Genomic DNA, 26,385 nt, shown 5'->3' on the forward strand with positions numbered 1-26,385 from the left:
ATCAGGGTCGGCTTTGCGATTCAGTTCGCCCGGCTCCCCCCCCCCCAAGTTCAGGGACGTCCTCTTCACTACAGTGAAAGATGCCGATGCCCCTGTCCTGCGTGCGGAGATCGCAGTCCTACTGGCGAAGGACGCGATAGAGCCGGTCCCTCCAGCCGATTTGAGGTCGGGGTTCTACAGCCCCTACTTCATTGTACCCAGGAAAAGCGGCGGGTTACGACCGATCTTGGACCTGCGAGTTTTGAATCGGAGCCTCCACAAGCTACCATTCAAAATGCTCACGCAGAAACGCATTTTCGAGTGCATCCGTCCCCGAGATTGGTTTGCAGCGATTGACCTGAAGGACGCGTACTTCCATGTTTCAATTCTTCCGCGACACAGGCCATTCCTGAGATTCGCGTTCGAAGGTCGAGCATATCAGTACAGAGTCCTACCCTTCGGGCTGGCCCTGTCTCCCCGCGTCTTCACGAAAGTCGTGGAGGGAGCCCTTGTTCCCATGAGAGAACGGGGTGTTCGCATTCTCAACTATCTCGACGACTGGCTCATTCTAGCACAGTCCCGGGATCAGTTGTGCAAACACAGGGATTTGGTGCTCAGACACCTCAGCCAGTTGGGGCTTCAGGTCAACTGGGAAAAGAGCAAACTTGCCCCGGTGCAGAGGATCTCTTTTCTCGGTATGGAGTTGGATTCGGTCGAGCAGATAGCACGCCTCACAGAGGAACGTGCTCGGTCAGTGTTGAACTGCCTGAATACATTCAATGGCAGGACAGCGGTCCCACTGAAGTTCTTTCAGAGGCTCCTGGGGCATATGGCGGCTGCTGCGGCTGTAACACCGCTCGGTCTGCTTCATATGAGACCGCTTCAGCACTGGCTTCACGGCCGAGTCCCGAGATGGGCGTGGCAGCGCGGCACATTCCGGGTGCCAATCACTCAGGAGTGCCGCCGAACCTTCAGTCCGTGGTCGGACCCCTTGTTTCTTCGGGCAGGAGTGCCCCTAGAACAGGTGTCCCGGCATGCTGTGGTGTTCACAGATGCTTCTGCCACCGGCTGGGGTGCCACGTAATACGGGCATGCAGTCTCAGGGGTTTGGACGGGACCCCATCTGCATTGGCACATCAATTGCCTAGAGTTGCTGGCAGTACGCCTTGCTCTGAGCCGCCTCAAAGGCCTGCTTCAGGGCAAGCATGTACTGGTCCGTATGGACAACACTGCGACCGTTGCGTACATCAACCGTCAAGGTGGTCTACGCTCCCGTCGCATGTCACAACTCGCCCGCCATCTCCTCCTGTGGAGTCGGAAGCATCTGAGGTCGCTTCGCGCCATTCATGTCTCCGGTGTGCTCAACCGTGTGGCCGACGAGCTATCACGAGCTGCGCTGCCAGGAGAGTGGCGACTCCACCCCCAGGTGGTTCAGCTGATCTGGAGAGAATTCGGAAAGGCTCAGGTAGACCTGTTTGCCTCACCAGAAACCTCCCACTGCCAGTTGTTTTACTCTCTGACCGAGGGGACACTCGGGACAGATGCACTGGCTCACAGCTGGCCCCGGGGCCTGCGCAAATATGCGTTTCCCCCAGTGAGCCTACTTGCACAGACCCTGTGCAAAGTCAGGGAGGACGAGGAGCAGGTCTTGTTAGTTGCGCCTTACTGGCCCAACCGGACCTGGTTCCCAGAACTCTCACTCCTCGCGACAGCCCCTCCCTGGCCCATCCCTCTGAGGAAAGACCTTCTTTCTCAGAGACGGGGCACTCTTTGGCACCCGCGTCCAGACCTCTGGAAACTCCATGTCTGGTCCCTTGGACGGGATGCGGAGGTTCTAGGTGACTTACCCCCTGAGGTACTTAACACCATCACTTCGGCACGCGCACTGTCTACGAGACGTGCTTACGCCTCCAAAGTGGAACCTGTTCGTCGAGTGGTGCTCTTCTCGCCGGGAAGACCCCCGAAGATGCTCGATCAGAGTCGTGCTTTCCTTCTTGCAGTAGGGTTGGAGCGTAGGCTGTCCCCCTCCACCCTCAAAAGTCCATACTGCTGCTATATCCGCTTACCACGACCACTTAGATGGCAAATCTGTTGGTCAGCACGACCTGGTCATCAGGTTCCTTAGGGGGGCGAGACGGTTAAATCCTTCTCGTCCCCTCTCCATACCCTCTTGGGACCTCACTCTGGTGCTGAGAGCACTTCAGATTGCTCCCTTTGAGCCTTTGCTGTCAGCAGACTTAAAGATTCTGTCTATGAAGACTTTGCTGCTGGTGGCATTGGCCTCCATCAAGAGGGTAGGGGACCTGCAGTCATTTTCGGTCGACGAATCGTGCCTGGAGTTCGGGCCGGGTGATAGCCACGTGGTACTAAGACCCCGGCCTGGCTATGTGCCCAAGGTTCCTACCACTCCCTTCAGGGACCAGGTGGTGAGCCTGCAAGCGCTGCCCTCGGAGGAGGCAGACCCAGCCCTGGCTTTACTCTGTCCAGTCCGCGCTTTGCGACTGTACATAGACAGAACCTAAAGCCTCAGGACCTCAGACCAGCTCTTGTCTGTTATGGAGGCCAGCAGAAGGGAAAGGCTGTCTCCAAGCAGAGGATGGCCCACTGGATAGTGGATGCCATCGCCCTGGCTTACCAAGCTCAGGGTGTGCCCTGCCCGCTCAGGTTGCATGCTCACTCCACGAGAGGTGTCGCATCCTCCTGGGCGCTGGCTCGTGGCGCCTCGCTGACAGACATTTGTAGAGCTGCGGGCTGGGCGACACCTAACACGTTCGCTAGATACTATAGCCTTCGTGTCGAGCCGGTCTCCTCCCATGTTCTCGCCACAGGTCAGAGGCACGGAGAGGCCCCGGCTTAGTGTCGGCTTGCTGCGCTACATGCGCTTCTTTTCTCCAGAGAGTCCCTACAAGGCAGACCCTGTCGAGTCCTCCGATATCCCTTCGGCAGCCGACGTGGCGGAGCGTCTGGCGCCAGGCCTATACTCCGTTGTATCCTTGAGAACCGGGTTTAGGCTGGGTTCCATATGTGTGACCCTACGGGGATCCCATATGGTTGGTTCCACGGTTGCTCCTAAACGAAGCCCGTGTCTTTCCCTCTGGGAGAACCTACCCTTCATCGGGTTGGAGTCACCCCAGCTCTTCCATATGTAGCACAGCCCTACAGGGTTAGTCCATATGTACTTCTCCACATAACTCCTTCGGGGAAGGATGTGGCTTCCGCAGCGTTCCTTTCCCAGCGAAGGGTACGCTTTCCCAGCGTTATCCAATAGTCTCACTGAATGGGTTTTGGGGAACAGCAGTGATCGACTCTCTATGTGTTAGCCCTGTCCCACCATCCTCAGGCAAGGGGGTTCAGGTGGCTTGCAACAGAGCGCTGGAAGGGGGCAGCTCCTGTGGCGCTTTGGTAGGGATTCCTATTCGTCGGTCTGTCCGACGTACGTCGAACGTGACCGACTGAATGGGAACGTCTCGGTTACAAAGGTAACCCTCGTTCCCTGAAGGAGGGAACGGAGACGTACGTCCCGTCGCCACAGTCGCTGTACCCCGCTGATGCTGCCGCCTATCCGGTTCGGCTCCTCAGCGAAAACCTGAAGATGCAACGCACCTGCTGCTCATTATATACCCGCGCTGCGAGGCGAGCAGCTGATGCATATGATTGCATGCCAATGTGCATTGGCTCGTTTAGTTACACTCGAAGTAGATTGGCCTCTCTAGCGAGATTCCTATTCGTCGGTCTGTCCGACGTACGTCTCCGTTCCCTCCTTCATGGAACGAGGGTTACCTTTGTAACCGAGACGTTTCTTTTCTACTTAGAAAACATGGGGGTGAGCAAATATCAGGAAATTTTAATTCTGAAGTGAACTAATCCTTTAACATTACAAGTGGAACATGTTAAAATAATGCAAATAAAATTCATGTCATGCTCCCTTCAACAAAAACTAGGTACTTTTTGCAAGGACATAGATTTGAAACATATTTATTATATTTATGAACCACCTATCCTTTTGAGAAATGAGATTTCATCTGATTTATCCAACTTTCAATGGCATTTTCCAGCAAATTCGTTCCCTAATTAGATCAAGTTTGGAAATAAACACATAAAAACACAACCACACACACTTCATCTTCATCCCTCACGGCAACTGTGACATTCGACCTCTTGCCCTGCCATTGGCCCTCAGTCACCCTTTGATTGACAGGTGCTGGGTCTGTCCTCGGCCCCTCCACCACTGGGCTATGTAAACATTCACACCCGCAGCGGGGCCCGGGGCCGATCTGTGGCTATGATAACACAATCCCCCTCTGTGCCGTACGGTCAATGGCGGCCTCTGTCTACTCCAGCCCACCACAGATAATCAATGTTATGTTTATCCTCCATGCCGACCGCGAACGCTAACATTCCTCAGTCTTCGGCATGGCATGTGCCCTGGGGCTCGTCATGAGGGATGAAGACAGCAGAGAGACAGAGAGAGTTAATAGCTTAACTTTATAACTTAAGTTTGGCTAATATCAAGTAAATGGTTTCTAACAAATCTTGTCTTTCCTAGATATTGCGTTCCTCGCAAAAAAAACAAGTCTTAGCTCGTCTGCCCAAGAGCAACAATTCCTGTAGTGGGTGGGAAGTTAAAAAATTCCATGAAACGGTGCTTCCCTTCACCTATAGAATTACCATTATTTATCATGCACGTAAGGACTGTTATCCACTGCATGATGGTGTTAATAATCCTGCAAAAATAAAATGAGTAACTCTGCATGCATTTGTTGAGTTTCCACGATTAATTTAATAAATAAAGACTTGGTTATAGTTTGGAGTTGAATAATAGCATGTTAAACTCTCAAACTGCTTACAAATCATCCTCGAGACAATCAAAGTACCTTTTAAACCACCATGTTAGTCACAGATTGCTTAAACAGGCTTTCTTAGTCATTAATTAGAAATCTGTAAGGATTTGGCAACACGATCCATTGTAAATCTCCAAGTGATGCCGGAAGCATTCCGTAAATATTAAGCATGACAATTAAACATTAATCTGCGAGTCTGAGTTTTTCTGGTTCAGAACATGTGATGCTAACAAAACAGCTGCTCATATCTTCCAGAAAAATATGACAAATTTGATTTCTGCAAGAATGATGGTCTAATAATGGAAAAATGTGTTGTGAATGATTGATTGTACGTCGCGCCTGCATAAGTCACAGGTTAATAATTAGACGTAATGGGGTTGTGAGTGTATAAGAATGATTTATGAGTGAAAAAGATGCAAGATTACACTTTGAATTTAATAAATGCTCACTTGTCTCTTGAGAACTCCCAGCGCGGATCCTCGGGGAGGTCATACTCTGGGATGGGGTCATCGTGGGCGGAGCTACGGCGAGTGGTGATTCTGACCAATGGCGTGCTAGAGCTCATGGAGGAGCTGGAGTCAGAGGACACCTGTAAAGGGAAAGACGGATGGCTGATCACCTGAGTCTTGGAGACGGAGTCATTTACTATTAACAGCTGTATGTGTGTGTGTGCCTTAACATCATCATTACTGTAATCTGTGACTGAGACATTATACAAATTATAGCATAAAATCAAAAGTATCAGGCTGTATTGAAGTAACTTTACCTAAAAGCCATGCAGTTCATAAATTTAAGAATATGTAAGAAATTTCATGGTTTTAAAGAATGTTTCCAACTTACCACCATTTTCAATACCTTCAACTTCTCAACAAAAGAACTTGACATGTTATTCAGTAAAATACAACATCTAATAAATCACCACTGTACAAAACTGAAATTAACAAACTTTTAAAAACTAGAATACTGGAACACTTTCATTCAGCTCAAAGGTTTGGATCAGTAAGATTTTTCATCTGCTCACCAGGGCTGCATTTATTTAATTAAAAATACAGTAAAAACAGTAATATTGTGAAATATTGTTACAATTTAAAATAACTGTTTTCTATTTGAATATATTGTATGAAATAATTAATATCCTGTGATCAAAGCTGAATTTTCAGCATCATTACTCCAGTCTTCAGTGTCACATGATCCTTCAGAAATCATTCTAATATGATGATTTGCTACTCAAGAAACATTTATGATTATTATCAATGTTGAAAACAGGTTTTTTCCACATTATTTTTCTGAAATAGAAAGCTTTTGGGGTCAGTAAGTATTTTTATTTTTATTTTGTTTGGAAAGAAATTAATAGCAAGATTGCATTAAATCGATCAAAAGTGACAGTAAAGACGTTTATAATGTTACAAATAAACACTGTTCTTTTCATCAAAGAATCCTAAAAAAATATATTGTACACAATAAACGTTTCTTGAGCAGCAAATCATCATATCAGAATGATTTCTGAAGGATCATGTGACACTGAAGACTGGAGTAATGATGCTGAAAATTCAGCTTTGATCACAGAAATAAATTAAACTTTACTATATATTCACATAGAAAACAGCTATTTTCCATTGTAATAATATTTCACAATTTTTACTGTATTTTTAATCATAAATTCAGCATTGATCACAAGAATAAATTACACTTTACTATATATTCACATAGAAAACAGATGATTTACATTGAAATAATTTTTCACAATTTTTACTGTATTTTTAATCATAAATTCAGCTTTGATCACCGGAATAAATTACACTTTACTATATATTCACATAGAAAACAGATGATTTACATTGAAATAATTTTTCAAAATTTTTACTGTATTTTTAATCAAATAAATTCAGCTTTGATCACAGGAATAAATTATACTTTACTATATATTCACATAGTAAACAGCTATTTTTAATTGTAATAATATTTCACCATTTTTACTGTATTTTTAATCATAAATTCAGCTTTGATCACAAGAATACATTACATTTTACTATATATTTAAATAGAAAACTGTTATTTTAAATTGTAATAATATTTCACAATATTACTGTTTTTACTGTATTTTTAATTAAATAAATGCAGCCTTTGTAAGCACACAAAACTTCTTTTAAAAACATTAAAAATCTTACCAATCTCAAACTTTTTTATATAATATAATTTATATAATTATCTTCTCAATTACTTCAGTCTCAATTATCTTTTAACAATTCTGATAATAATTTTAATTAATTTACTATTTTTATTACATTTTATAAATTAAGCATTTTGTAATACTTTATCAGAAGATAATAAATTAAAATAAGTGTATTGCAAGACATTTCTCCTTATATAGAACCTTTTTGGCATAAAGTGTTCTTTAAAATCTAGAGTTCAATATTAAACTCTAAAGAGCGTACTTTAAAATAAGACGTTGGTTCAAATCACTAAACATAAAACCACCAAACTACACATTTCAAAGACAAATCCTTCTAATATTAGTGTGAGTGTTTGTGTGTATAAGTTTTCTGGAACTCTTTATCTACTTTCTGTTACCTGGCGCCGCAGAGGGATCTGTTTGGTCAGCTTGTGCACCGCCGGCTGACTCCCGAAATCAGGCTTCTTAGCCGACGTCCTCATTCGGCAAACCACCACGATCACCACCATACATGCGATGAGAAAGACGCCTATGCAGTAGATGGCGATCTCCACGTAGTCCGGAGGGTAGTCCGTCTCGATGGCGTCTGGCTCGGCTGTAGAGCAGCGAGAAGGATCGGACTAAGATGTGAGGAAACAAACTAAGGCACGCCTGATGAATGTTGCACCAGAAACCTTAATGTTGGACACGGCACAGTGTTAAGATGCTTATGAAGGACATTAAGGTTACACCAAAGATAACAAAGACAGAAAAAGAGGAAAAGATGAAGGTGACTTACAAGATGAACACACACTCACTCACTTCAAACTCTGACTCAAACTATAAAAACATCTACAAATATCTTTCCTTAACTACTAAAAGACACTCTGACAGAGATTTTATTTAGATGTTCAGGAAACTTTTCATTTAAATATCAACTTCAGTAATGTGAACAGCAGTTCATGTGATCTAAGAGATATTTAAGAGATCTCCTCGGTGATCTTTCTTTCCATCACAGTATATTTCCTGACACTGTGAACGTACACATGCTTACAAAATGGTTTGCATATGACCACAGTATTGAAGTACTTCCTGACACTTGAGGTCCTTCAGAAATACACACTTCACGGATACAGTCGCACACACACACACACACACACACACACACACACACACACACACACACACACACACATGTCTGTCTGACTGCACACCAGTAAGTGGTGCCATTTGCGGTCAAAGATTTGGTCTGTTTCCTTGTCAGGAAATGGACTCTTATTAAAATGCAGTGAGGTTCACGCTGTTGCATTATGTATGTTAGTGTGCGCACTTGACACTGCCTTGTGCATGATGACAGACAGCCCTTGTGTTTCAAAAACTACGAAACATTTCACTAATATTTAGTTAAACCTGCACTAAATTTGTGGACATGTACATTTAAACACACACTCAAACACACACACACAAACACACACTGGTTGTGAAGTGGCTCTAATAACTAAGAAAGTCCAGCATTTGAGAAGGTTAGACTTTCTTTAGAGAATAAAACAGTTATTAGAGCTTAAAGACTTTTAAGAATAGTTCACCTAAAAACCAACATTTTATCATCATTAACACTCTCATGTCATTGCAAAACCATCTGACTCTTTCTTCAATTAAACACTATGGGAGATTTTGAAAAAGAATTTAGGAATATTAGCATTAAATTAGTTCATATGATTTGTGCCAAATATAGTCATACAATAGTTTTGTGCAAGAACATATTCCCCCTCTCTCATTCACACATGCACAAGTTCTTTCGTTATCTGGAAAATTTCTCGTTTCACTGAAGAAAGTCAGTCATAAAAAAACATGAAAGTGAGTAAATAATGACATAATTTTAATTTCAGATGAACTATTCTTTCAAAACATGTCGTTCCAAACATGCATCCAGTAAAATGTTAGTTGGGAAGAGGATAAAAAAAAAAAAAAAAACAAGGATTTCGAGACACTTGGGTGCAGTTTTAGAGATTTTTAAAGATTATTTCATAACTCTTACATCTGATGAAAAAATTAATAAATTACAAAGCTGAACAAATGTTCAGCAATCAAGAATGTACAATTTTTAGAAAAATGGCTGGGGTTATTATCGTTAATTAAAACTAAAAACATTAAAAGAAATTATGTAACTTATAACAAAATAAACCTTAACTGAAACAAAATAAAATATATAATCAACATTTCTCATTATCTTTTAGTTTAATAAAATTAAATTAAAAAATGACAAAAACTTAACAACAAAATTACTAAAACTTTAACTAAATCGAACCCTCTGGTGCTCTTTGTGCTCTTTTTTTATTTCAATGAAATTATTGTATTATATTTTAGCTCGATAATGTTTTTTTTAATATGTTGCATTTTATTGTACTAAATTATATTTATGCAGTAGTTATAATCCATTTATTCACTTTTCAAGCATAGAAATTAAATTTTCCAACTTAAACTGTGGTAGATCTTGAATTCTTTAGAGCACTGACTTAAATTAGGTCTCTTTTTCGAAGACAACACTTGGCATATTATTGCTGAAGTGAAATGTTTAAAAAAGTGAACTTAAAAAAAAAGTTATAGAATTTTACGTTTATTGTTACGAAAAATACACAAAAATACTATTTTCATAAAAATATACAATATATATTTTCCAAAGCAAATTTTACTCTAAAACTGTAAGTTAAGTTCCAAATTTAAGCTTGATATCTCAAAAAAATGAGCTTTCAGTAAGATTTTGTTTGGCTGCAGTACCAAAAGTTTCCACTAGATGAAATTTGCTTCCCGTTCATTTCCAATGCGCTCATTTTTGACCGCGAGGAGCACGTGTGACTATTTTTTTCAGGACCATTTAACCTTTTCAAATGAGGTCCATGATTTTTTGTGCGTTCACATAGCTTTGACAAGTTTCGTTCCAGTCCGATAAAGTAAAGAATTATAAGAAAAAAAAAAAAAAAATCAAAAAGTAAAAAATGACCGAAGAACACCAGAGGGTTAAAGTGAAAACAGAATCTATAAAAATTATAAATATTAACAAAAACTCTAAAGTAACACCTTCCCAAGTGCCTCTGGTTTCCTCTCAATGAACGTCGATATCAACCAACGTGACGTCGACATAAAGGAAGTGTGTGTACAGAAGCAGTAGAGGACGAGTGTATACCTGGAAGCACCGTCAACCAAGCAGTGTGATAGGAGATCCCAATAGAGTTACCCGCCAAGCATGTATACTCGCCCGCATCCTCGAAAGTTACATTAGGCAGGTAGAGCACCTCGATCTCTTTGTCCGTAGTGTTCACACCTGCCGTCTGAGAGAAACAGAGGAGGAAACGCAGGAGAAGAGGAAGATGGAGATGTTGGAAGAGGGAGGGAAGAAAGAAGAAAAGAAACAAATCAGACCCAAAATACCAAGAAGAGAAAAAGAGATGTTCAATGCTGTATTTCCCATCTACGCATTACAGAAATGGTAGATGTTCCACTTTGTTAGAGAAGATCGTCAAACAGGAAGAGCAGGAAAAAAAATCGCCATAAACGTAGATCCCAACGCAAGTGAACCCATCAGATCCTCAAGGGTTCATGCAAACACAAGTGAAGAAACATGGAAAACAAGCCACTGCCTTTCGCCAAGAGAGAAAATAAAGGAAAGTGATAAAGGAAAGGGAAAAACAGACATGGGAAGTTGACACAGAACAGAACAGGAAGGCAGTGGCAATGACAGACCAAAGGCTTGTTTCCATGGCTGATTGGCTGGATGGCAGGGGCACCAGGAAAGATCCACCAAAAAAATAAGGAAAATAAAACACCAGACCACACCACAACGGCTCCCAGGATCACCAGGACGACAAAAAAACAACCCAAAACACCAGCAGAAGGGGGAAGGAACGCCGGGGGATCAACGTCTCGTTCTTGGTTTTACCTGGAAGGACAGTGAGCCAACCGGACTGGCTGACCTCACCGATATAATTGGACACTCGGCACGTATATTCACCAGAGTCCTCTTCCGTAACATTGGTGAGCAAGAGCACTTCCACGTCCGAGCTGTTTATGCCCGAGCGCTAGAGGGTGCCGCAACGAGGGACAAAAACACACATATGGGAACCTGTTACAATCTCTCGTACTCTTTAGGAAGGTTAGGAGAGCGGAAAGGGAGGGAGCACCACCCATTAAATGGCATAAGAAAAACAGGGATATCTCCTGTAAAGAGTGTTTTCCTTTCTAAAAGAAATCAGCTGCATAAAAACATCTGAAAATAAAAGACCCAAATTAGGTTCTCTTGAACATTAAAACCAAGCCTACCTTCAACACCCGGACGTAGGGAAGTCCATCGGGACCGTAACGGCTGCCGTTCTTCACAATGTGCTGCAGCCACTGGATGTGAGGCTGAGCGTCACTGTAAACTTTACAGACGAACCTTGCGTCGCCTCCGACATGAACAGTGATGTTGGCCGGCAGGCCTGCCTGAAGGATGGGCCGGTGAGGAGAGCGCTCTGATAAAAACCAAGAAGAATGAGCATTGTTATGCGAATATTTACCATGTACGGCAATGCTACCGTTCAAAAGTTTACATTTTTCTCTTAAAAAGTCTCTTATGCTCACCAAGGCTGTGTTTATGTGATCAAAAATTCAGTAAAAACAGGAATATTGTGAAATATTATTACAATGTAAATCAGCTGTTTTCTATGTGAATATATAGTAACGTGTAATTTATTCCTGTGATCAAAGCTGAATTTTCAGCATCATTACTCCAGTCTTTAGTGTCACATGATCCTTCAGAAATGAATGTTAGATGCGATTAATCGATTTGACAGCACTAATGTGTGCATGTATATATAAACTTGTATGTTATATGCTATTATTTACGATTAATAGATTTGACAGCACTAATATGTGTATGTATAAATAAACTTTTGTTATATGCGATTAATCGTGATTAATCAATTTGACAGCACTAAAATATGTGTGCAAGTAAAAACTTGTTGTATGCGATTAATTGCAATTAATCGATTTGACAGCACTAATATATGTGTGCAAGTAAAAACTTGTGTTATATGTGATTAATCGCAATTAATCGATCTGACAGCACTAATATATGTGTATGTATATATTAACTTTTGTTACATGTGATTAATCGCAATTAATCAGTTTGCACCAATATATGTATGTATATATATTTATATACACACACAAATATATACATATATATATATATATATATATATATATATATATATATATACAAAGTTGTATGTTATATGCAATTAATCGATCTGACATCACTATTATAAATGCTGTTACTGTCACTTTTGATCAGTTTAATGCATTCTTGCTGAATAAAAGTATTTTAATTTCTTTCAAAACACTGTACCACATTAGTGTATGTACTATTTTGATTCTGACTGAACATTAACAACAAACACTCGCAACAGCACAACACCATAGTTCCAAACTTTTGTTAGTGTCTACATAGGCAGGTACCTTTTAAGACAAATAAAACCTCATAAGAGATTTGAAATGCTCTTTCTGAACAGCTTCACTAGGATCATTTAATTATTTGTGCAACAAAACCACCTCTCTTCACAATAACTGCACAAGAGACTCAATAACTTAAAATCTATGTTAGCATGTTGCTTCCAAATGACTGAGATTTTATTTAGATTGAGGTGTTGTACTGAATAACATCTACTACATTTCCTTGGATGACACACTTCCATTGGATAATGCTGCTGCTCACACTGCATTCTGGGAATGCCTTCTCTGCCAATGAACACATGCAGCTCTGTCTAAGATTTCACCAAATTGACGTGTAAAGCAAAAAATATTTACTCACTAATCTTTCAATTCCCGTGTCTAGTTAGGAAGCTTACAAGCTTTTGGAACAGAACATTAATATATAATTTCTTCAGTGTAGTTGTTTGTGGGTTTAATTTTTCTAAACCTTTATTATTAATCAGCCCAATTTGCGCAGTAAGATAGTGAAGGTATACGTGAACATTTGGCATTCAGATCACCACACCTACTGTCATATCAGACTGCTGTTAAGACTTCACAAAACATTAGCATTATCTCAGCAGATAAGGACTGAACAAACACAGATGAAGAAAGGCAAAGTGGGGGGGGAAATAAGACAGATGTTCAGTGTCCACCGCATATCAGCTGCGGTTCCTGCAGCATTGGTGTATCAGGAACCTTCTCGTTTTTTATTCCCTTTTCCCACTTAGATATGATCAGATATGATTTTTGTTGCCCAAAATGCCACAACGATGAGTAAACTTGTTATGATAAGTTAAAAATACTTGGTAGTGAAGTTTCCTATTATTAGGACAATCACTTTGCAGGGTTATTTTAGTATAATTAAGATAATATTATCTTTTTATAGTGTTGTCAAATCGATTAGATGCAATTAATCTGATCTAAGAAAAAGTTTGTAATTATGTGTAACTTTTAAGTATGTGTAACTTAATGCGATTAATCATGATTATCTAACATAAAAGTTTGTAAATATATGTGTGTGAGCTTGTGTCTATATATATATATATATATATATATATATATATATATATATATATATGTATATACACACACACATACACACACACATTATATATTTACATACTTTATTGTTAGATGCGATTAGTTGCGATTAATCAATTTGACAGCACTCATTTGTTATTAGTTTGAAAAGTGTTTATTTTTATATTTTTAGACTTAATTTTTAGCAATTTTCTTGTGTCTGTAATTTTTATGAATGTCTATATAGGCCTAGTATTTTAAATTATAGTTAGTTTTAGTAATTTTAATACATCAAGTTAAACTAAATAAAAATAAGAAATGTTTCCTTGGCTGAAATAAAATAAGTTTATTTTAATATTTTATTTCAGTTAACGTTTATTTCAAGTAACAGAAATGTTTTAGTTTTGGTTAACTATAATAATCCTGCTTTAGATAAAGTTAGAACTACCGAATCACTTTTTCCAGAGAAAAAAATCACAAACTAAACAGACTAAACCACATTACTAACACACACATCATTGTCTTCACAACACAACATTACTCTCGCCCTGTAATTCTGATGCGTCTCCTGGTTACCCCGATGTACACAGACACACAAGCATGATGTCACACAGGAGATGTGGAGAGGTCAACCGTCACAGACATGCAGCGAATGTTTGCGGGGGATGTAAGAGGATTTAGGACTGAGGGGCACAAGAGGGGGCACAAGAAAAGCTCAAAACAATGGTGCACGAAAAAGAGAAAGGCTGGGGTTAAAGGGATGCAGAGTATAAAAGATGCCCAACAGATGGGCAGTGAAAAGAAAAGAAGAAGAACAGATGAGAAACAAGACAAACTTTGCTCACACACAAAGATCTATACCATACAGAAAGACAGAAAGTCGCTAGCAAGTGTTTTAGATTGATTTTGTGCAAAAACACTAAAACACTTGCTAGCCACTTGTGCACTACCCTAACCGAGCAACTTTCCAAAAACCCAACTGAAACCAGGTTGAGGGTCAGATCCTCCTCCAAAAACCCATTGAGTCAGCCACACGTTAAGCCAAGTGCCCGCATTCTCCACCAAATCACAATCGATTGATTGCATAATCTGCCAGGCATTTACAGGCTGATCTGGCATCCTGCAGAGAGACTGTTGAACTCTGGGTAAGCTGCTGACTTAGCATACATGGGAGGGGACTGTGGCATGTGATTGGCTGAGAGAAAAATCCATATCTAGATGTGTTACTACATTTGAAACGTCAATCACTAGAGATTTTGCTGGTTTATATTACAGAAGATGTATTTAAGTATTAATATGCTCCCAAAGTGAGCAAAAACTCATTAACTTTAGCCTTTTTCATTGCATTTTCAGAAAAAAAAAAAACAGCTCAACAACAACAAAGCTGGAGAATCTCACGCAGCCAAAATGAGGAAAGTGTTCAGCCTTACATTGTTCAAACCGGAATCGACACTGATGGAGAGACTCAGGAAGAAGTTACAACTTTTAGACGTTTCTGAATGGTTAGTGGATAAATTGATGTAATTGCTGTGGAATTGATTCAACTCATCCACTAGCATGTGCCGTCATGTTCATCTTTAGTGTTGAATTGACCCTCGTTTGTGAAGCAGTCCGGCGTAAAATGATGGCATTTACAAAAACAACTCTTCCTCTTCTCTAAAGCAGCCCAACATGGCCCCGCCCCCTTTGTTGTGTGTTCTCGGGGGTGGGGTTTATGTAAATTTTAGGGTTTGTGATGTCATCAATCCGGGAAGAAGCTTGTTGTAGTCCTTAAACAGTGATTTCTGTAAAAGAAAATATCTCTCTTTGCATTGAACTTTGAGCGTTGTAACTTTGCAGATGTTGTTTATGCACAAACAGCAACATTACACACTAACTAAAGTTAAAAAAGTCAAATCATAAAAAGTTACGGTGAAAACTTCAGTACCAGTGGAGGGTGACTGGGCGTCCTAAACTTAAATGAGTATATAATGTGCACACAAATTAGTATAAGGGGCTATTGTTGGAAGTTATCTACAGTAGAAGTTTCTGCGCTGGAATCTGGCCGACATCCACAGTAAACAGCAATAATTAGAGTCTTTTTGGCTCTTTTAAGTGTCAGCGCTTTGTACTTTGTCCAGCTTTGAAATGCAGGCCAGTTCAGACTGGCGCAACTTTCATTGACCTGTTCGAAGGGTCAGCGAGACACAGGGAAAATGTTTTCTCTCTCTCTCTCTCAACCTTTTTCTCATCTTGTCATTTTCATTGACTTCCCAGGTAGGTTAGTCTGACATTAAAGTGAAGAAAACAACAAGAGAAAAACAGCATAATCCCTTCCTCTGCCTCTTTTCTCCTCTGTTTTCTCTGTGATGAGAGTATTAGACTGAGCCAGACACAAAAGGGCTTTACAGCCATGTAATAAAACAGCAAAGAAAAACAGAGACCTTCTGAAAGACTGCTTTTACTTACCCAGAACAGGGGCCCTAAATAGGGAGCATATATGTGTGTGTGTGTGTGTTTGTGTGTGTGTGTGTGTGTGTGTGTGTGTGTAAGCCTTGCATGTCTGTGTTTTGTTCAAGGGTGTGTGCATGCAAAAATATAGCTTGGTTCTGAGGTCAGATAGGGCAGGTCTACTCAAACAACTAGTGTAGACAGCAACGAATTATAGGGACAGTTCACCCCAAAAATGAAAATTAAGCCTTCCAAGTCTTTTAAAGCCACACAACAACAATTTCACAGTTTTACAGCATTTTTGATCAAATAAATGCAGCCATGGTAAGCATAAGAGACAGAATTTCCCTTCTCTTTCCTCTCCACTTCAGTTGCTGTGTTGTCCGCTTAAAGATATACCAGTATACCAGTATCCAAAGAGGCCTGCTGAGAAAATGTAAACAAGACTCACCTACTACATCCAGCGTGTAGGTGTGATTGATGGATCCGTAGGCGTTCTCTACTAGGCAGGTGTAGTTCCCTTTATCAGAGGGAACCACGCTCTCCATGATTAGAGTCCAGTGCTGGAGCCGGACCTGAACAGGAAAAGGAAAAATCAAAAACAAACTTCCAGGACACATTCTGAACAGGTTTAGTTCAGCACCTATTATCCTCAATTTCACACCTGTGTGTGACGTCTTACAAAATGGAGGGCAAATCTGACAGCAGCACTGACAGAACAAACAGGAGAGAGAGAAATTGGCTCAGAAGACGAGGGTTTTTCGAGCGAGAGCACCATGGGAAAAGTAATATCGCCGTGCCGACAGACGAGCGAGCTCCCGCCCCCACCTCAGGAATGCCGCTCTCGTGACTGCAGGCCACAAAATCCAGCGTCTCTTCCATGGAGACTTTCACTCCACAACCCTGCTCGAGCCTCGGCCTTTAGAGACCCGACAAATGATGACAAAATAAGGGTTCGTTTACCTCAGGCACTCTAGTTTATGCACGTTATCCAATGATTCATTTATTTTATGAAGCATTTAATATCTTATTTACAGGTGACTTTTTCATGAAGATTTTCTTTTTGTATACTCTAAAATGGAATTCAAATCTTTGCTGACACATTGAATTATTACTTTTTTTTTGTTTACAAAAAAACACATATACATATATGTGACCTGGACCACAAAACCAGTTATAAGGAAATATTTTTTTTTTTTAAATTGAGATTTGAAAGCTGAATCTGAGGGTGCAAAAAAAAATGAAAATATTGAGAAAATCACCTTTAAAGTTGTCCAAATGAAGTCCTTAGCAATGCATATCCACTCACAAAAATAAATGTTTGATATATTACCGTACGGTAGGAAATTTATTAAATATCTTCATGGAACATGATCTTTACTTAACATCCTAATGATTTTTGGCATAAAAGAAAAATCGATAATTTTGACCCTTACAATGTATTGTTGGCTATTGCTAAAAATATACCCATGTGACTAATGACTGGTTTTGTGGTCCAGGGTCACATATGTTGAAAGTTATTGTTGTTATTAAAAATAATTCATATTTATTATTATAATATTTCTTCATTATTAATCCAAAAGTTTTCATTAGCTGCACCAATCATGACCAAGATAATCAATGGAAATATTTAGATATTTCTTTTTTTAGTAATGCAGTTCAAATCTGACCTCCTCTAACCCACTAACAGGCTATAAAATGTTTATATATATATATATATATATATATATATATATATATATATATATATATATATATATATATATATATATATATAAAGCCAAACTAACTAATATATTTCAAACTTAGGAATTATCAGAAAAATTGTAATTTTGTCAGTAACATTAATAAAAGGTAATTCAAGTCTAGATTATCGAATGAACCAGTTCATGGTCTATAGTCAGACGCTGAGCTCATTTTTGAGTGTCCAGATCAATCGAGCGTGAGCAGCTCAATCATTAGTGACCTTCTGTGTGGATCAGCTGTGTTTTCAGAGACGAAAGTGCAAACAGACGCTGATCGGGGTACATCGGCCAATCGCCACACACATCTATTACACTTTAACCAAGAGTCAGTGCTTCACCAACTGTTTTACACTAACAATTCTGACTCAAAAGGTACCCATTCGTTTTCTAAAAACCACTAGTAATTAAGCCTTATTAAATGTATATGTTGAAGACCATGCAATAAGTTCAAATTCTCATACTAGTGAAGATCTCTTACCTTGTAGCCGCCCATGCGATCCTCCTGTCTGAAGGGTTTTGCGTTTTTCAGCCAGCGCATTTTGGGTTTGGGGTTTCCTGCTGCCGCGCACCGAAACTTCACGGTGTTGGCCGCCGGGACAGCGTGCAGCTTCTTCTCCATCTTATCCGGTGAGGTCCAATATGGCGCCCCTGCAGGCAAGAAGAAACAATTACAACCAACCATTTACATCATCCAAATATCAAGAATCACGCTTGCAGTGCACTATATATCTTCTTTGATGTCAGATTACATGCAGCTTTGATATGCATCACATAAAACATCCATGCAAAACTGGAGGTTTATTATCTACACCCCCTCTCTTATCTGCTTTCAGCCGTTCATAGATCAGCCCCTGACATCTGCATCTATGTTTATGGAAAAACTCAAGATCAAAGCAAAAAACAGTAGCTTTTTTCACTTGTACGGTTGACTACTAAAACTTAAACTAAAGAAAATATACAAATAAAAATGAATTCATAATATTAATAAATAATAACAAATACACGGACACAAAGAAATGGCAAATCAATAAAGTAAAGCAATGTATATATCCCAAAAGAACTAGATCATTGCCAAGAGAGCGAAAGCAGGAGGCGTCTGAATCTCAGCAAGGAGAAACAGGAAGCCATGACCACGGATGTAAATCGAAACAGTTATTCACACTCGCAGCGCTGCATGACTGCACCGCCCATCTGCTTAATGGAACCCTGCAACTCACAGTGAGCGGCTTAAATAAAAACATATTCCCATTTTGCTCTGAAAATACACAAGAGAAAAGGAGGATAAAACAAGTCAGTCCAAAAGCACAGCGGCTTGCCAAGAAGGAACTGGACCATCACATCCAATTTCTATTGTTCGACAGACATGCTAACCGGAAGGTTGCAAATGACTTGATATGAGACGTGTAAACAGACATCTTCCCTTCAGCGTTAAAGCATTGGCTTTCCTTCAACGTCTATCTGTCCGTCTGTTTTCTTTCCTCACCACCCAACTTTTTCATCTCATCTCGTGGGAATTCTTTCGTAACGGTCATTCTCTTTGACCTCAACGCCCTGGCAGACAGCAGACTGCATATCTGTAAGCCTTTTAACTTTGTTAACGGTTCAGATATTCATTGAGAAGATGGGTATGACCCTCAGACATTGGGGTGGTAGGGTCGGATGTGGTGGGACACCCCAAGACAGGTGAGCTCCAGAAAGCTTTATTTCTTCAAAAACTCTTGGAATCTACAAGGGACTATTAACAAATACCACCGTTATCTGCAAAGATCAATCAGTAAACAGTAATTCTATCAAATTAAGCAGAGAAAGAACAAAAAAACACAACATGTAAACCAGACCCTAAGTCTTTAAACAATCCCAGTGTTGTCTACTCCAGCACACCTCGTCAGAGAGCAACACATCTCACAAATAAAGGAAACTTTCTCGTGAGAGGGGGAAAAATTGGTGTTTTCGAGACGGCTGTTGTTGAGGCCCCTTTGCACAGAAATATCAAAGCGTTCTGAGTGGTTCAGCTGGGCAGAAATCCAACCCACTGAGCCCGAAACCGCCCCAAGCACAATGCTAAACACCCCTCCATCCCAACCCCGATCCCCCACACACCCACCTCAACTCCACTCGTACACGGCCAAAGGCCAGACCTCCAAAGCTTACACAAAAAGTGTTGGTGCAGATCCAAACCAGAGCCCATTAGCTGAAAAACCTCGCTCCACCCCTCTTTCCAACAACCCTCTTTAATATTTAGTTTTGCACAACTCAAAACAGATTTTCTTGGATATGGCACTCGTTTCAACAGTGGAAATGTAGTCAATTTCCTTTCCTCACCTGTCACGGCTTCTCTTTTGCATACTAAAAAAACTGGAAACGAGTTAGAATTTTTGAACTTAAGGTTCTATCATCCCAAAGTCAGTGGGGGTTTGGCCTGAAATAAGTTCTCATCAATACCCCACTCTTGAATTTTGGCCTGAAATAAGGTCTCATCAATAACCCATTCTTCATTTTTGGCCTTAAAAAAGGCTCAGAAATAACCCACTCCTGATTTTTGGCCTGAAATATGGTCTCATCAATACTCCACTCTTGAATTTTGGCCTGAAATAAGGTCTCATCTATAACCAACTCTTGATTTTTGGCCTTAAAAAAGGCTCATCAATACCCCAGTCTTGATTTTTGGCTTTAAAAAAGGTCTCATCAATACCCCACTCTTACATTTTGGCCTGAAATAAAGTATCATCAATACCTCTTGATTTTTGGCCTAATATAAGGTCTCATCAATACCCCACTCTTGAATTTTGGCCTGAAATAAGATTTCATCAATACCCCACTCTTGATTTTTAGCCTTAAAAAAGTCTAATCGATACCCCACTCTTGATTTTTGGCTTTAAAAAAGGTCTCATCAATACCCCAAACTTGATTTTTGGCCTGAAATAAGGTATCATCAATACCCCACTCCTGATTTTTAGCCTTAATAAGGTCTCATCAATACCCCACTCTTGATTTTTAGTCTTAAAAAAGTCTAATCTATACCCCACTCTTGATTTTTGGCTTTAAAAAAGGTCTCATCAATAACCCAAACTTGATTTTTGGCTTTAAAAAAGGTCTCATCAATACCCCACTCTTACATTTTGGCCTGAAATAAGGTATCATCAATACCTCTTGATTTTTGGCCTAATATAAGGTCTCATCAATACCCCACTCTTGATTTTTGGCCTGAAATAAGATCTCATCAATAACCCACTCTTGATTTTTAGCCTTAAAAAAGTCTAATTAATACCCCAAACTTGATTTTTGGCCTGAAATAAGGTCTAATCAGTACCCCCACTCCAATACCCAAACTTGATTTTTTAAAAAGGTTGTTGTAATGGGACTGCATAGGTCGTTCACTACACATCATGAAGAAAACACATCTACTCAATTGTCTGCTTTTACAGCCTTGTTGTGATTATAGTAGTTTGTGTGATTTGGTGCCTAAGTTTACTTCTGAAGATTGTATTTAGGCTTCAAAATTCATAAAAGTTGGGTTTATTTGTGAAATTTATTACATAAATCAAACTTTTGTTGGTCACAGAGCTTATTTTATGCAATAATCCAAAACTGGTTATTTGTCAAAGGGAAACGGGTAACTTACGGGCCTACAAAAACACATCATCCTTGCAGCACTCCATTGATTAACAAAGCTTTCAACATCTTCACAATTTCTCCTTTTTCTATACTTCACTAATATTCTACCTCAGGTCTTTCCCTTTTGCCATTCTCAAAGTGGAGCCCAATCTCTTAGCAGGTAAATTACAGACAGGCCTCTTATTGACTAGCTACCTGAGAAGGGAGGGCACAAAGACACAAAGGAAGAAGGAAAGAGGGCCTGGAATTCTGGGAATGTGTCTGTGCTGGAATTGCTTGATGACATAGTTAACATCAGACTCCGCTGCAGACTGCCTCAGTGAAATGTAGCAAAAAATGTATACCTTCGTTAATAAAAAAAACAATACGCCAAACGTGTTACATCTACAGCTAGCACTTGTTTATTTTCTCTAAATATCACTGGGAATAAAAGTACATTTTTCTTGGAACTTTGTGACAACTGCTGATCGGCCCCCAGTCCCGATACTCACGCATTTGTTCGCCGTCCGCCCCAACATCGTCCGATCGCTCCGTGTCGTCCTCATCGTCACCGGATGAGATGGCATCTGCAGAGAGTACCGGGAATACTGTAACCTTGCTTTGTTCCTCTAACCGTCAATTATTATTCAATTATTTGCTATTTTTGACACATTAACATAAGCTGTCTCATTTCAATTTTTCATTAAAATTTCACGATTGTGATCAGAGCTACTATGAATGATAGATAGCAAACTGTCAAAAAGACATAATATTCAAAAAAATATTTTAACGTGACATGTTAAAACAGACAAAATGTCTGTAAAACACAATAACAAAAGGAGTAAAACATAAGCAAACAATAAGCACTTCAACTAATACGATCTTAATACTCAATTTACAGAGCCAACGAATGCGGTAAAAACAATACAAACAAATCTGAGACGTGCAAAGCGATCTTAAAGACTACATCTTCCACCTCTCTGCACTGTAAAGTGAGCGACAAACTGTAAAAATGCAATGAAAACAAGACAAACAGAATTATATCGGCATTCAATTTCAGGCAGAGACGGCGTCCGAAAGCTCATCTGCGAATATGAAAGTCTTATTCTGCAGATGGCGCCACCTGTGGTAGACAAGCGCCTCACCTGTAACGTTTACGATGAAGCAAAGCACGTCGCCGGCCTGTGAGCCCGCGGCACTGCACGCATACAGGCCCGAGTCCTTAGGGGTGGCGTCGCGGATCTGTAGCCACTCCTGATCTATGAACGTGCGGTTGTCAGGACCCAGCGAGGAGCCGTCTTTGGTCCAGATGATGGCGGCCGCCTCGGGCAGCGGGCAGTTGAGCTTGAGCAGTTCACCCGGGTGCACCGAGCACAGGGTGGGCTTAGAGTTTTGGTTTTTGGTTGGAGGCTCTGCAGAGCGAAGAGGAAAAGAGAGGAGGGCAGGAGGAAAGGGGTGATAGGGTGCAGAGAAAAAGACAAAGACCAAGAGTGTAAGATGAAAAACACTGCACCAAAACAACATCCCTAGAGTGCCTAGTGAGAGTGCGAAGAAGAGGCTTCAGATTATTAATTAAATAACAGCTCACCCAAAAGCCTATCCCAAATAAAGACACCTCAGAGTGTCCACATTAGCTGTGAATTGTGTATACAGAGCGTTTCTGGAAGCATGCAGCTGTACCAAAGGGAAAGAGAGTGGCATTAGCAGTGCGTTGACATGAAAGAGGTGCCAGTTGAGAAATAGGACCCAATATTTGTTCATTTCATAAACAGAGCCTTCGGTTTTCCTTTCCCGACAGGTTGTCATTTCAACCCTGACCTCACACATTAGAATTAATCCATTATTGCTGGTTTATTATATTATTTTTTATTACGTTCTCTCTCTCTCTCTCTCTCTCTCTCTCTCTCTCTCTTTTTCTCTGTGTGTGTGTGCCTGGAAATCATACGAAATCATAAGCTTTCCTCATGGGGGACCAAAAAAATCAGGACATTTGGTCCCCCATGAGGAAAGCAGCTTATAAATCATACTAAATAAAATGTTTTGAAAAACTACAGATAGGGTTAAGCCCAAAGTATAGTTCACTTTTTATGCATACGCAAGGGTCAGCGAACAGTGCACGACGTGAATTTCGCCACCAGAAGCGTACTTGTTAGTAATTACGTAAACGTAATTAGTTTATCCACAAGGTGGCAACCGTGCTCTGGGGGCGTCGATTCACAAAGGTACTCAAAGAAGAACTGCATAAAAAGAACAGGAACTCATGCAAGCTACAGCGACAATGGAGGCCGACATAGACGAGAGATTGTGCGAAGAGGTTAGAAAGTACCCTCAACTCTAGCATGAAAGAATACAAGGATGTTTACATGGGTTAAAACTCGTGGCGAGAGATTGCTCAAAACTATACATACGTTACAAGTTAAATGAAGTACTTTCCAAGGCCGTGCATTCAATTGTGCGCGTACATTAGCGTACGTGTAAAAAAACAAAGTATACCCAGGGCTTTAGGGGACAGAATATACAGTTTGTTCAGTATAAATATCATTACATCTATGGGAAGTCCCCATAAAACATGGAAACCAGTGTATGTGTGATTGTGTGTTCGGTAAATTATAAAACCCATATTGGTTGACCACTTGCTAGTTCAAGCAAAACATACCATCTATATCCATTTCAGTTCACCTGAGATTCCACTGAGAGCAAAGCCAAGACGGACAGAAATCAAACACTCAATCAGAAAGTCAGAATGAGCTGTAGAGAGAGTGAGAGGAATTCAGGAAAGACATTTTATCCGTTTAATTCACTTGATCTTTTGGGTAGAATGATAAACAACGATTAACACCGCACTGCACAGTAATCATAACAGCGCCTTGATGTTGTTACACACTCAAATGAGGTCAAAACTTTCTGCCTCAAACTAAAGCCATCAACACATTCTAGTAAAGAGGAGAACTGAACAATCTACAATCCGAGCACAGATATTACATTTCTGAGCAATTAACATAGCCGAATGATTAAACCCAGGCCACATTCTCTCACTGACAAACACGTTCAGCGAATCCCCAAGACTAATTCTCCAATAATTTGGCCAGTACACCATGATCCAAGCTTCTGACCCTGTATGAAGGAGACCTCATGTTTCTGCAGATATAACAATAACCCAATGCATCTGAGCGGAAACTATGAATTAAGACAGACTAAACAGCTTTATAAGTGTACAAAAAGACATAAACATTGAAAGCAAGACGTATGGAAAAACATGGTCGGACTTGTCAAGAATCAGAAATAATTGTGCACAGACACTCCCAACCCTACCTATCTTCCTGCACATTCTTGTCCTATTGTGAGTGTGAACTACACACACCGCAGGAAGGGAAAGTCATATGACTTGCGCTCAGTCCTCAAGGGGGGTTGGAGTGTGCTTGAAGGTCTAAACTCTCTCCCCAGGCACATCGCCCTACGCAAGTTTAGTTCCTGTATTGTTCCTACTCCGGAAACAATTACCTTTTCCTTTATGCCTTTCGCGACTGTGCAGCCTCAGAACGAACTCTGCCGTTGATTGATGGGACCGGTATTCATTGCCTTGCTCTTCCGGAGGCCTCTGTTTGTCCAACTGTTATTTAACTGTAATTGGTTGCGCATTTCCCTCTATTGTACGATTAAAGACAACCTGAAAAAACGAGGCCTGCTCTCACTCAAGTCCTGTTAGAAAGCCAACACATGTGGATCAGTTTTTTTACATATACTCTTAGGAAACTCTGGATGATGACCAGTGGACATTCAAGTCTCACTAAACTTTTAGTATATAAATAGAGAGTAGATAAGATGCTAATGGGTACTGAACCAATTAAGCAGTGCAAAAGATTAAGCTGTGCATGCTGAAAGTGGAAAAAGCCATGCAAAAATGCAGAAATAAGACAAGAGAGCTCTCCAACACATCCAAATTATTACTTATGGTTTTGGTACATGTATGAATTTGGCAGACACTTTTATTTAGACTGACTTTCCATGTTATGGTAATGCTTTACAATAAAGTTGTACTGAACTATAACAATGAAAACTACATTTATTAATGCTAATTAATGCCAATTTCGACATTTACTAATACATTACAAGTTTATATTATAGAATGGACCTGAGCTAACATGAACGAACAATGAAAATTGTTATGAACTAAAACTAATTGATAAATACTGTAACAAATGTATTTCTCATTGTTATTTAATGCATCTAATGTTATCCAATAGGACCTTATTGTAAAGTGTTACCACTTCAGTACAATTCCCTGGGAATTAAACTTTGGCAACTTTGGCGAAATAACTTTTGACATTGGCATTGCTAGCGCCATGCTTTACCAGCAACATACCAGCCAATTTCAACCAGTTTTAGTTGATCAAATGATCAAATTCATGGACACTTCGTAATTCAAAGGTTAAGCAAACTTTTCTCACAGCACTGCGATAAATTTGGTCCATTCTGCCGAGTCAAGAACTTGATGCAACCGCAACATCTTTAAACATTTGACATGCTTTCATTCCCTTTATTCTTCAGGTCCAGTACATCTGTTCTTTACCATCAACACTACCTCTGATGTGCTCTTTGACCTTTCACCTCTCACCCTGCCAACCGACCCCCTGCCGTCCACAAGACACAGACCCCTCCACAAATCCACAACCTGTTGACATCCTGCAAATTCCAGATTTTTCTTCTTGGGAAAGGTCAGAGAAACATCCTACTCTGCCACAATAAACGTAGTCTTTAGTCGACTGCGGTAAAACTCAATTTCTTGAGGTGTGACTCTATCTGTTCTCCTGTGTTTTCCTGGGAACACCAGTGCCGTGCGTGGCGGTTATTATCAAACGTCCCGTCAGGAGTGACGGATACGGACTGTCTCGCACTTCCCGTCCGCTCCACCAAGTCTCATTTGCGCCTCTGCTAGAACAGATAATTAGGCTCTCGACCAAACAGTGACAGGAACCAGTCTGTCCAATTCTCACACTATCATCCTTCTGTCTCCGGCTGCTTGGCGACTTCACTGAGTGCCCGGGGTCAGTCGGATGAGATGCGATGATGAAATGGCTCTGATAACAGAGGTATACAGCCTATTGCCGTATTT

General features: G+C 40.4%; 1 protein-coding gene across 2 annotated transcripts in view; it reads right to left on the reverse strand.

Annotated features, from left to right (window-relative positions):
* Window positions 1-26,385, reverse strand: part of fgfr2 (fibroblast growth factor receptor 2) — a 66,218-nt gene that overhangs the window by 31,231 nt on the left and 8,602 nt on the right. Inside the window, exons 3-10 of one of the 2 annotated variants that reach the window (XM_067385574.1) lie at window positions 22,418-22,684; window positions 21,785-21,859; window positions 18,157-18,326; window positions 16,385-16,508; window positions 11,290-11,480; window positions 10,157-10,301; window positions 7,392-7,588; window positions 5,270-5,409 (exon numbers count right to left, since the gene is read on the reverse strand). In XM_067385574.1, the coding sequence (XP_067241675.1) occupies window positions 5,270-5,409; window positions 7,392-7,588; window positions 10,157-10,301; window positions 11,290-11,480; window positions 16,385-16,508; window positions 18,157-18,326; window positions 21,785-21,859; window positions 22,418-22,684 (1,309 nt within the window). Of the gene's footprint in view, window positions 1-5,269; window positions 5,410-7,391; window positions 7,589-10,156; window positions 10,302-10,909; window positions 11,049-11,289; window positions 11,481-16,384; window positions 16,509-18,156; window positions 18,327-21,784; window positions 21,860-22,417; window positions 22,685-26,385 lie in introns of both variants that reach the window. The other variant, XM_067385575.1, reaches the window with a different exon arrangement.

Source organism: Chanodichthys erythropterus, chromosome 5 (genome assembly GCF_024489055.1).
Source record: "Chanodichthys erythropterus isolate Z2021 chromosome 5, ASM2448905v1, whole genome shotgun sequence".
In the NCBI taxonomy this organism is placed as follows: domain Eukaryota; kingdom Metazoa; phylum Chordata; class Actinopteri; order Cypriniformes; family Xenocyprididae; genus Chanodichthys; species Chanodichthys erythropterus.